Source organism: Lepidothrix coronata, unplaced genomic scaffold (genome assembly GCF_001604755.1).
Source record: "Lepidothrix coronata isolate B3197 unplaced genomic scaffold, Lepidothrix_coronata-1.0 Scaffold38, whole genome shotgun sequence".
Taxonomy (NCBI): Eukaryota; Metazoa; Chordata; class Aves; order Passeriformes; family Pipridae; genus Lepidothrix; species Lepidothrix coronata.
The window spans coordinates 2639679-2652628 of NW_016690218.1; the positions used below are offsets into that span (position 1 = coordinate 2639679).

At 42.3% G+C, this 12950-nt stretch overlaps 1 protein-coding gene across 2 annotated transcripts in view; it reads left to right on the plus strand.

Moving 5' to 3' along the window:
• LOC108496251 (calpain-8-like) overlaps nucleotides 1-2703 on the plus strand; it is a 29795-nt gene extending 27092 nt beyond the window's left edge. The window contains exons 19-21 of one of the 2 annotated variants that reach the window (XM_017812776.1): nucleotides 832-948; nucleotides 1540-1598; nucleotides 2525-2703. In XM_017812776.1, coding sequence (XP_017668265.1) covers nucleotides 832-948; nucleotides 1540-1598; nucleotides 2525-2548 — 200 coding nt within the window. In that variant the 3' untranslated portion in view covers nucleotides 2549-2703. Of the gene's footprint in view, nucleotides 1-561; nucleotides 638-831; nucleotides 949-1539; nucleotides 1599-2524 lie in introns of those variants that run through there. The other variant, XM_017812778.1, reaches the window with a different exon arrangement.
• The last annotated feature ends 10247 nt before the right edge of the window (nucleotides 2704-12950 follow it).

The window sequence follows — 12950 nt, forward strand, 5'->3', positions numbered from 1 at the left end:
TCACCTAGATCACAGCACTGCCAGTGCCATTCTCCCTTCCTGAGAGTCACATACTGCTGTATCTTTTGCTGTTATATACATCAAACCCTGTCCTCTGTTCTGCATTATGAACCACTGATACTTTTGTCCATGCTGTGACTGTTGCTTATCCATCTGATTATTACTTGCTCTATTTTCGGCCTCATTATTTCCTAATTCTAATTGTCCTCTTTCAGAGCTATGCCCAAACTCTCTTTTTCCATCGTTTCCTCCCACCACCTTTCTCTACACTAGAGAAGGTGCAAGCCTGATCAAGGCATGCCCAAGCGATGTCCTCTGTGATGTGTACTATTAACTTTTGTAGCAGTGCTTGCCAGCTCGGGGGCATCGAGAGGAGCACTGTTTTTTTGATTTGTCTTGTGCTCGGTGGAGTTTATGTGAATGATCCAGAGACAGAAATAGCACTAATATGGGCCTGAATAGAGCCCAATGTGTTATGTGAGCAATTGGCTCTGCTGCAATCACTGCTATTCAGCTGCAGTGCCAAGACTCACTAATTAGAGGTTTATCTGGGGAACATAGGACTGGTTATGCTGTGAAACAATGTGAAATATGCAGTCTGACAAAATGCTGTGGGAGAACTTTATGCCTCTCTTCACCCAGCACAATGGCACAATTCCTTTTGGAAAGGACCCACAGAGGTAGGTGATGGAGTCCAACAGGCCTTTTGAAAGGAATAGTTCTGACCTTCAACCAGGTCTGCCTGCAGCTGCAGCAGCCCAGGGATAAATCACATCAAAGACAGCATATTAATGTGCTGTGTCAGAGATTCCTGTGCTTTCCTGCCTTCAGGTTTCACGCTCAACGATCAGGTGCAGCACAGCATCGTCACCCGCTACGCCTGCAGCAAGTTGACCATCGACTTTGATGGCTTTGTGGCCTGTATGATCCGCTTGGAGACCCTGTTCAGTAAGTGCCTCTGTTCATCAGCCAAGGGGAATTCCTGAAAACTTTGGACTTTGGCGTCTTTTAACTGTGAATGTAGCAAATTGAATGGAAATGTCAGCATGCCAGCAAAATTGTATCTGGGTCCATCTGTTGGAGAAATCAGCAGAGAAACAGCAAAAGCCTTTCTGTCTGAAGACCATGGACATGTTTCCATAACATATAATACCATTTTCCTCTGCTTTAGAATCATCAGTAAGTTGTGGTCAGTGCTCTGGTTCCCACATTGTCCCAGCTCCTATAAATGGTACCATCTATTGTTTATAGTCCTTACTCAGACCAGATTTACAGGTTTGTCCCCAGACCATACCAGGTGCTACCACATCAGATTTTATAGTTGTCCTGCTGCCAACTCTTAGTTTGCTGCTGTAGATCTATTCTGCCCCATGAAGCAGCTTAGAAAAGAAGAACAGCTGTAATCTTACAGAACCAGTCTAGATTTCCAGCAGGTCATGGCAAAAATCCAGACCTTTACATTTTGTCAGACAGTGATTCTCTACATGCCAAACTCTGTGGTTTATTTCCAAGTTTTTTCTTCCCTATCCTGCATTTCAGAAGTGTTCCATCTCCTGGATAAAGACAAGAATGGAGTCATCCAGCTCTCTCTGGCTGAGGTAAGGCTAGTCAGATTGAAATATCACCTTTTCAAGCTGCAGCAATGGACCACACTAAAATATATTTATTCAAAATCACTATTGTAAGTGTTTTAATCACTATTATAAGGTAAATGTGATAGTGATTCAAAGAGCAAGTTTATGTGAAAAGGTTCTTAGCTCAGAAGGCCTGTCTGAATTAGTAGAATGAACATTTACCTTATATGAGCGAAAAAGTAAAGATACATGCAGAGCTCCTAAGGCTGATTGAAAAGATGCTTACACAGTGCATTTCACTATCTTCTTTTAGAGACCAGTGGTCAGTTCATTAGAAAACACACAGCAGGGAACTATTCTTGTCTGGCAGAAAATGTACTGATCAACCTGCCAGAATTAGAAGAAACCTTTTAAGATGCCAGGTCTTTTTTTCCCCACATGGTTTTTAATGCAAATTACTCCTGTTGAAGCTGTTATAAAAGGCATCAGCTTGAGTCTTCCCTTTGCAGAATACAAATATATCTCAGGAAACAGCTGGAAAGAGCCCCAAGTGGTCCATCCAATTAGTCCTCTCAGCTGAAGACTGGCTCGAAGGGAGGAGGATGGCTAGGAAGCCCTGTGACCCTCAGTCACAGTTAGTGAAATCTAGCTGAAATTGTACATTCCATACACCCATCTTAGAATTTTTCAAGGTTGAAAGTTGAAGGTTTCTCCAGCTTGCCCTGGAGAACTGGTCTTCCTTTGGAAGAGACCTCATTTGCAATGTCTGAGGCTGATCCTGGCAATAGATTTCCCTAAAGTTCCAGAGCAGATGGATCCTTCACGTATAAGAGATTAAAATGCAACTCTAGCCTTTCCCAGCTTGTTCTCCCAGAGCCATGGTAGAGTGCCCCAGTGGGATTCTGTAGACCTTCCAGATGGCCTGACTCCTTGTTCTGTTTCTCCCTCAGTGGCTGTGCTGCACACTGGTTTGAACCACGGTTGATCAATTCAGCAGAGACCTCTGAGGCTCTTCTGAACATGGAACCATTTGTTTGGCATCTCTTTGTTATGAAAAAATGAGAGAGAAACTTTTTTTTACTACTGGCAAGTTATTTTAAGCCACTAAAAATGATCTCCTGTCAGCTATAAAATAAATGCATTCTTAAACATAGAAAGATAAACAAATAAACAGACAACCCCCAAACTGACCTCTTTTACTTTTTCTGCCTAAAGAGTACTGCTCTGTGTCATGCTGAAATCTCCCAAGTTTTGACTTAGCACAGATGGACCCAGGGGGCTTTCATTTGACTTCTGACTGTGCATCAAAGTTCAGCAGTGTTCAAAATCCTGGAAGGGATCTCCACTGCCTGCAACATCCAGCATATGCATTACAGAGAGAAACCCATGCTCAAGAGTGTGGGCAAAATTTGTGTTGCTGCTCTGGCAGCAGACAATTGTCCTCTGTGGCTCTGCCAGGCGTCTGCAGAAGCTGGGGGTGAGGAGCTCGGAGGCAGATGATGAGCTGCTGAGCACACAGAGGAATTGGGCATAGACACAGCCCTGAGCGTGAACTGGGAATCAGCAAAATGTGATGGCACTCCTCCACGAGTCTTGGCTCAGTCTTCCAGGAGGAGGAGAGAGAATGGTAGGTCATGTGCAATTTTCTGCAATTATTTCAGCTGAGATCTTCTCCTATGAATACTTGTCCATATGCATGCCCGAAGATGGGATTTGGAGTTTTAGTTTTGTGAGTGACTGGAGCTCAGAATCTCAAGAAGACAAGGGTGAGGGGAGGACCATAAAATTTAAATGTAGGAGGTCTAGGAGCTTGAGTGTGTGAGGGATGTGCTAATGTGGGTCATTATTTAAAGAAGAAACTGAAGCTAACTGGCTTCAACTGCCTTAAACTTTACACTGGCTAACAGTGCTATGCTCTTCTAAGAGCTTGTTAAACATTTGTCCTTTAAAAAAACCTCTCTACATTGAATTTCACAGTATTATAAAGAGTAATAGCATAGTAATGCTGGCAAGACAATCTAGCAGTCTTTATTAGCAATCAGAAAATATTTCTGTAACTTGCAGTAATGATCTGATGAAACCATGCATGTCATGGTCATGATATGTATTTGACACTTCTACTTGGGAGTGGAAGGAGTGAAGGCAGAAATCTGTGTCCCCAAGGCAGATGTGGGGACAAGACTCTGTTCCCTTTTCTCTTCAGTGCTGTGTTTGAAAGAGGCAGTGTTCAAAAATCCTGGACACTGGATCCTCCATACCTGCTTATTCCTAAGCTCTTTCTTTGAGCAGGAGGAAACCTGTTGTTTGGTTCCAATCTCTGAATGCAGAATTCCTCATGACAAACCCCAAATCTCCACTTGACATCTCCCAGCCTTTTTTTTGCTGCTGGCTACAGCTGTCTGACTAAAAGGGATGTGTGACCTGTTTCAGTGCATGGCTCTGCCTTTCTAATAGATGATATTTACTGCTCATTTAGAGGTCCTCTCCCAGTTCAGGTTGTAGGATAAAAGCAGCCAGAGTAGGAACCACTTTCCCCATGCTGTCCCTCTGCCTGTGTCACTGACCATGACATGCATGCAGCTGTCATAGGTTGCCATCAGTTTTTCAAGGCAGATATTTGCCTGCAGACCAACAACAGACATCTATGTACCTCCACCTGCCTGGAAGACAGAGCTACCTGGGGCAAGCTGAGGTCTCCAAAACCTTGAGAATTTTCTGGTGAATGCTCTGCCTGTTCAGTAAAACGAACGTGTCCTTCTCTGCCCTATACCTTGAGTATGCAACACGTCTCCTTACTAACCATGCAGCAGGGTGAGCTGACTGCTTGCAGCTTCAGATTTGCTTTCTGCTCACATGTGCTATTCTTGAGTTCATTCCAATTACGGTCAAAGAGGCCTCTCTCCATAGGACTGGGAAATGCAAACATATGCAGAAATCCACTGCATGGTCCCACTTTTTCTCCCTTTACATCAAGCCAGATGCCCCCACCACAATAATTCTCACAGTTATCTCAATGACTCTCACCCTCCTGTACAGGATGGGCAGAGTGCTGCACTTCATCTTCCTTTATCTTTGGGAAGCAGGCAGCTCCAGAGGACCCACGTCCTCTTTCATTTGTTCTTTGAGCACAGCACTTGGCTATCAGGTCTGAGGGAACAACTGCTCAAAAATAAGCCTTTTCATGGGATTGAACGCGCTCCTCCTTTTTACTTGACGCATCTGCAAAAAGATGATTAATGTCCACCTGATTTTCCTTCCTTGTGCTGCAAGCTGAGCAAATGTCTGCACTCATCAGTTCTCCCAGTTAGTCCTGATGGGGCTAAAATAGCTGTTCACTATAATGCCTGCAGCAGCTCCCATGGAAGTAATGGGGCATGGTGAGCTGAGCCAGGGCTTGGGCATCTTGCCTCTGCACTCTTATACCCTGCATGTTGGCTCTGCTTCATTTTTGGAGCTGTGAAGCACTGCAGCTCTCTTTAGATTTGAGTAGCTCAGTCATGGGGAATTATAACGCAGGCAAGTCACAAAGGTTCATGAATTTGTGATATGTTCCCTGTCACTATGAAAACCGTGCTGCATGGCATTTTCAGCACTTTGTAGATATGGTGGGGCAAAAGAGACTCCCACAGAAACTCTGCTACAGCTCTTCAGTCTTTCCTTTCTCTCTCCACTTTCCCCTGCAGCCTCATGAACTGGAAACTTAAACTCTGTATGTTGCTCCTGTAAAATGAGATTCAAATTAGACCACATTCAGAGTTCCAAATGCCTTGTACACTAATTGCCTTGTAGGTTGTCTGTAGAGGAACTTCCCATGGGTATAAATCCTTCCCCATCAGCATCTGACACCAGCTTTGCACCAGAGTAAATGTCTGCATCAGGTACAAGACAATCACGGGTATTTGGGATTCTGCCTATGAGCTATGAGAATAAAAAGAATCAACATTGTATGTGCAATTATTTATCACCTGCTCGCCCTCCCTGAATGGGAGATTTACAGAGGGATCTCTCCTTTCCATGACTGCGGGCTAATGATCAGATACATGGCATATGAGTAAGCACAGAAGGAGCAGTCCTTTTCCAACTCCTTTTCATTCTTTACTTCAGACAAACCTGCTAAACCTGACTCAATGGTACATTTTTGTTCTTCATTTCCATACAGTTCAGACAAACTGGCAGGCCTGGAAGCACTGAGATACTATAGTGACAATTTTTCTTTTCCTGTTTTTCAGGATGCATCCAACATCCCAGCCTCCTATTGCCAGTATCCCAGGCTAAGTCTATAGACTGGGGATTCAAATTCCATAAAAGCAAGTGAGATCCTGGGTGCATAAGGAACCCAAATTCCAAGGCTTTCAAAGTTTCTCTACCACTAACGATGTCCCCAGTGATAGTTAATCTTAAAGTAGTGCCCTGCTACTGCGTGACAAGCTTGTTGCCATGGTGTCTGTCTCTCTCTGTATAACTGGCACGTACAGCATAAAATCCTCTTTCTTTAATAGAGCAAATTACTTCACTTGTTGCTGTTGGCCACTCATTAACTCAGGTTTCGAAGGAGAATTTTCATTATCGTCCTCAGTTGTTCACTCCCTGCCAGTCAGGACACAAGCCACACCCAGATCATGGGGTCTACACTGCTCCAGACCTGGCATATCACCATCAGTTGCTGAGGTGGAGCAGTAGGAATAGCTACAATTACTGGCAAACATCATCCAGGTGCTCTGCTGAGGCCACAAGCCACTTTGAAGCAGCTCACATAACACAGGTACCTGGGGCACAGAGTCGCAATGAAAACTTTTAGTCTGTCCATGTAGAAATCACCATAGATCTTTCCAAAGACGTGTCTTCATTGCATCATAGGCACATGAGTACATTAAACACATTTCAGTATAAGTGGGTGTTTTCTCTGTGTCTTTACTCAACCCTGTGGCTTCATGGGAACACCACTGAACTTCCCACTACAAATGCTGCTGCCCTGGCAGTAGCATCACAGCCTATGAAGAGGAAATTCATAGTCTTGCCATTTAAGGACATGTATTTAGACAGAAAAGCAAAAAAGCTGATTTATTGCTAGGTACCTGTAGCTCAAATTGCCTTTAACACCTCTGAAAGAAGTCGGGCTACTTGTTTGTCTGATGAAGCTTGAAGAAAGGGAGCAGACCGAGGCAGTGAGTCATTGCTTTAGTGGTAAAATCATCAGTGCTCTCTTTAGTAATGAATGGAATCCTTTTGCCACAGCTTAGTTAGAGACAGCGCAGGATTTGACATATCCAGAGATTTTTTGTTTCTGTGTCTGATTTTCTCTGCACATCTTAACTGCTTAATTAGCCAGCACTCCTAGGCCAGTTCTTGGGCATAGCTCTCTGGATACAATGTTATCTGTCTTTAATGTCATCCATATATGCTTGATCAGAAGAGAAAATATTTCTTTTACTTTAAAGAGATTTATTTGGTAATTGATATGAGTAAGATATCTGGTGCTGTCACTAAGCCAGGTAGATTAAAACTCTGTGTGTTTGTAAAACTGTGTATGTTTTCTGAAGCTGTAATCACACTCTTAGACTGCTGTGTAAATTTACCCAGTACACATGCCGAAGTAGGTATGATCTCTTGGGATTTTAAGGGGCTTTGTGGCCAACACAGTTTATGGCAAATTGTGTTTTGCTACATTTTATTTAAAAGCTTATCATATTTGCTCATTAATTTGCAGGAAAAGTGGTGCTTGTCATACACAGGATTGATTACTGCTGGTGGTAGGTATTGTGGGAGGCAGTGGGGCATCCCATAGGATCCCTGTGATGGAGGGCAGTGGCATTGCCAGGGAATGTTCTGATGTGCAGGTTGTGTCACATGACATGTGTCTTCTCCGCCTTGGGTGAGAGAATCTTCTGCTGAAGAAGCCTTGCCTGGGAGAGGGCAACTGTGAATACTGAAAACTAGGAAAATGTTTTCAGTTTCAGAAAGAATCACTGTAGAATTTATTAAACAGAAAAAAAAAAGGACATTGAAGGAAAAATGAAAAAATCATGGAGTACCAACCTGACCTCTAATTTGTAAAGCACCTTTAGCCAAAACCCTGAAAGAGGGAGCCATCTGAAACAGCAGTAGTGAACTTAATAATAATGAAGTTGATTCCAGCAGAGAGTGCCAGCCTTCTACATGTTAATTTAATTTGAACTCGTCTCAGTTTTGGGTTGGGATTTTTGTGTGTGCGTGTGCTTTTATACGTGCTGATTATGTCTGAATTTCAGACATGCTGGTCTGGTGCTTGAATGGTCATGAAAGCTTGAATGAGAAATTATCTAACCAAATTTTAATGTCCAAGCTGACTAGAGAACAATCAATGAACAAGATTTATGGAGAGAGAAAATAAAATTAATTTCACAGTTTATACCTTGCATTGTATGGTGATATCGGTAGTGTGAGTAACAAGAAAAAAATCATGATCTTTAAAATTATGTGGGTCACACCAGAGATTTCCTGTGTGTTCTGTCAAGTTAGTAGAAAGAAAGTGCAGCTTTATGAATTAGGAACTTGATGTTCATTTCTCTTCACTAGTGACTTCCAGATTATCTTTGGGGCATTCACTTAAGATGTTCCCCATCTCCATTTAGACCTCAACTCCAAAGCTGCACTGCTTATATTTGCTTGTGTTCAGTTGCTGCCTACCTCCACTCAGAGGTGCCATAGATTTTGTATTGGAGCTGCTGAGTTCCCCTAAAACTGTGTCTCTCTAAATGTGGAAAAATACTCACATTTGACAATTTTCAGATTTTGGCATAAATACTCAGACTTGGCTCAGATTTCAGTTCAGATTTTGGCTCAGACTCAAGGCTAACCAGGTACCAAGTAATAGATGACCCTAGTACTGACTGATTTAATTTTGCCTGTCCTCGTAAGAATCTTTGAGCCATCTCTGTCCACAGGACTACAAATACTGTTCTAATCTAAAGGATATCTCTCTTCAGTACCTGATGTCCTATCACATTCTGCGATAAAATGGAGCTATGTAATGGTGATATCCTATTGTCTCTAGGGAGGTACATCTTTTTTAACACAAGGTACATTTTGGGAACAGTGCATACATGAGGATGTCTTGAAAAACATGGCATTCGTCAAATCATGGTATTGCTTCTCTGAATTCCTACACATAGAACAGATAAAAATTTCCTCAGATGATTTTTTTTGTTGTTTTGTTTTCCTCTGAATAAATACTTCTGGTTTGGGATTCCTGGGAGAAAAAGGTAAGTAAAATACTGTTGGTCAGGTCTCCTTCATTTCATTTGAAAGTGGCTGGCAAGATAGTGATAACTGTTTTGAGAACACTTGATGTTTCCATCCCTAAGTACAAGATCATTACGTGGAGGGATGGAGACAGCTAAATCAGAACTTAGCTAGAAGATGAGTGAACCTGGCTAAACTGAAGAGGTTCACTGCACTGAACAAAAAGTGCTCAACATGTTTTGATATTGGTTTTGACAGGTTGAAGTATTCAGTTGTATGTGGTAAATTATTCTCAATATCACTGGAGTGGTCAATAGAGAAATCTGGGAACACAGCTCATTTAGAGACACTGTAAAACCAATTATAACACCAACAGTTCTTAGAAGTACCACAAAGCTAGACAAGCCCGTGCTGCAACATGCCTTCAACCTGCATTCCCTATGTCTACATCTAATTAATTTTATTAATTGCATAACAGTGCACTTCCTAATTACACTGGGGAACCACTCTCGGATTGTAACAGGGTCTTTATCTATTGCTCAGATTATTCTGGTTGTCTCTGTATCAGCATATTCCCCAGCCTAATTTTGTGCTAGCCCGTATGTCTATGCACACAGACTGCTTGGGGAATGCTTGGCAGATCCTTCAACTGATGCAGCTACATCTCCAAGGACCAGATGGATACCCTTATTCACACTGAGTTACTAGCTGAGTAGTGCCATTGCTATCAATGTGGAGACACTTACTGCGTGATATAAGGGTGTTGTTAAGATCTCCTATAAACAACAGCCAGAGGAAGCCATTGGCAGTGCACATCCGCAGTTTTATTGGTCCTACAATACCCAGGAGATAGACTGTGTGGTCCTGAGTACCACCTAATTTGGGGAATAACTAAATCCTTGTCAGTAGATGGCACGCTCCTGAAACAAGGAGCACAATCAGCCCCTAAATTAGCCATTTTCACTTGATGCTGACATAAACTACATGCATCCAGCCACCTCCAGCCACCTCCACTCATCCCACTGTTGTAACCAGAATACACTGCAGTGTGGCACCACCACAGCAGGTACGTGGTGAAACCATTCAAGAGTAATTACAATCAGCAGTAAAAAGACAGGCAAACCAAAATCCCAGTGTGAGGAGTCTGGTTTTGAAGGAACACTCATCCCAGTGCTGCCAAATACATCTGCTAGGTAGCGGTGCACTTTCTGTTTCACTTGGCTACGCACTTGACTGAGGTTAAATACCTGAAGTTTATTCCACATTTTTCAATGGCACCGATGTGCTTTATCACAGCATTGATGCTTCTGGGTTTTCAGCACTACGAGGGAGTAGCTGGAGTCTATGTCCTTTTTGCCCTATCCCCATATTTTGCTGAAACCAACCAAAAATTTCATACTAATGCTTGGTATCTCTCTTCCTCCTGTTTTCAAATTTTGTAAAACCTGATTTCTTACCCAATGGGCTAGCAGGAGCTCTCCCAAAAAACACTCGCTTCACTCTGGGAGAAGAAGTTGTTCAATGTAATATTGAAGCAACACACTTAAACCTGATCATAGGAAATATATTTTACAAAATGCTGACTAAAACGCAGAGCTTATGGTCACTGGATGTTGTTGGTCTATAGTATTTGGCAAGATGAGAAAAGGGATCAGACATCTGTATGGACAAAAAGGGCAATCAGCGTTTTTGTTTAAATCATTATTGCTAAAATGTCTTTTGGAAAATTATGAAACATCATGATTTCAGACTCTGAGCTGACCACTAATATTAGAGATTGAAAGCAAACCTGCTGTGAAGTTTAAAATAACCTTCCATCTGTGTGCTTACTCTGAAATACTCAATCCTGGGCACTTTGAGATAGGATGGTCCACTGGACTGACCACAGATCACTTCCAGGAGACCAGTGCTTGCTTCACATTGTATCAAATAGACTTGTACCCATCTGCTGTGCAGGCACCACCAGCGCTTTGTACTTTATCACTCTGTGTTGACAGTAGTCACGTCTTTTTAAAGCTTCTGCTTTATTGTCACACAGAGTAGAAGGAACGTGTTCCCTCTCAAAAAGATTTCACTTTTCTTCCTCCTTCCTTTGGTGCTTTTACTGCATCCTAAATAAACACAACTGAGTGCTAAGTTAGATGTTTATTCTTTATTTATAGATTTATAAGGCAATGGAAACTGTGAAAGGTATTTGCAAAGCCCAGTTCTGGCCAATAACTGAATTGGCTGAAATAATGTTTGACAAGTAACAATCACTCTAAAGCAGAAGACAACTTATAGAAGTGTAATTAGTGCTTGAGGACACTAAGACATATATTAAAAATATTTCACATAATCATGCTCTCTGTCAACTTAGCAAAACCTCCATGGGTCCCTAGGGCTCCCTCAGGAAGCACAGTATGGGGATAGCTCGTGGCTCTGATTTTCAGATCTGATGATAATGGTGACTATAGTCCCCAGATCACCTGAAAACATCCCTTTCTAACTCCTGTTTTCTAACAGCTCTAGAAAATTACTTGTGGGATTGAATGAAAACCTGTTAGAATTTAAATAGCTATCCTGACAGGGATCAATCCCCAAAGGGGAATCATATGGGTGCCCAAAGGGATAAATATATCTGTCTGCAAACATGTTTTTTAGTGATGATATACAAGCTGTAATGCTTCCTTTTCATCTAGCCCTTTTAACACAATCACAACAACACATGGCTTTGGCCCGAGATTTTCCCTGTCATCCATTCCAGCAACCAAGACCTGTGAGACAGATCTGCTTTCAAATTGGATAAGACGTGTACCAGGTGCCGCATCCATGAGCACTGAACAAACAGTGAAATCCAAAAATTGCCTTTCAGCACAGCCTGATTAAAACCAGTATAAAACAGCAGCAAGGGCTGCCTGGGCCTCGAGATCCATCTTATTGCTTGCCCTCTGCAATGCACTTCAGAGAGCACTGCCAGTGGCTTTCCCACCACCGTGCTTTCTGAGCGCACAGATGGAGGATGGCAGGCTGTGAAAGCAAAGGCTGGTTACGAGGTTGCTATTAGAATAGGACTTGGGACATTTGGGTTGAACACTCAGTTGTACCACATTTGACTGGCTTGATTTTGAGAAAGTCATTTCATCTCTGTTGGGGTCCCCAGTTCTCTCATATTTGCTGTCTTTCTCCAGCAGGTTGGGTCTCCCATCTGTATGAACTAGATATAAAATGCTGCTCAGCCCACAGGTCTGCAAACACTGTGATTCAATCATCAGGTTGGGATCTCTTGGTGTGTGACAGTCTGCTATACTGGAAATGCAATACCATGCCTCTTGGTGTCGAGTTTAGAAAAGAGTCCTCTTTTAAAAGGAGAAAGTTCTTCTACGTGCAGGCTGGCAGAACCCTGTGTCTTTTGTCACCCATATGGAATTATATGCTCAGTTTCCAAACAAGTGAGTTGTTAACTTTCTCAGTGACACTCATCAACCTGGGCAAGTGTCTCAGACCATCATGATGAATAGAAGTTCCACAAAACAAAATAGGCCCTGATGCTGTTTTCAGCCTGGACCCTGAGTGACATCTTTAAGTGAATTTAGAGAGTATAAGTGTTTGAGTACTCAATACACGATTTCCCTGGTGATAAAGAAGGGAAATAAAATCTGGACCACACTTTTCAGGGTTTATAGGAGTAACAGGAATAAAAAGCAATAAAACATGAGTTATCACTGGAGTCACAAGCTTGACTCTAATACAAGCAAAGGTCAGATCAGCTAGTAAAAGAGTTCATTCTTTCCAGTGCAGATTAGGAGGGTGCTTTAATCCTCAAAACAACCTTGTTGAATATACTCACATATGCCAGTGCCCATGGCTAGCTCTAAAAATAATAAGCATGATTCATTTTAGTTTTGGACATGAGTTGAACTATGAGGATCATGACTCACTACACAGGGAAGAGTCAAGGAGATGTCACCAGTACACACTCAGATGAAGGAGTTAGTATCACTTGTTTTCAAAAGCAATTTCTAAGCTGGAACTGTTTAACTGCAGAGATTCAATGAGTACTTAGTGCATGGCAGGACTATTGAAAAGATAATGTGTCGGCTCCTTTTGGCAGGGCCCAGGTATTTTTAAACAGAACTTTTCTGGAAGTTTTACTCACAAATAGAAGAGAACTTT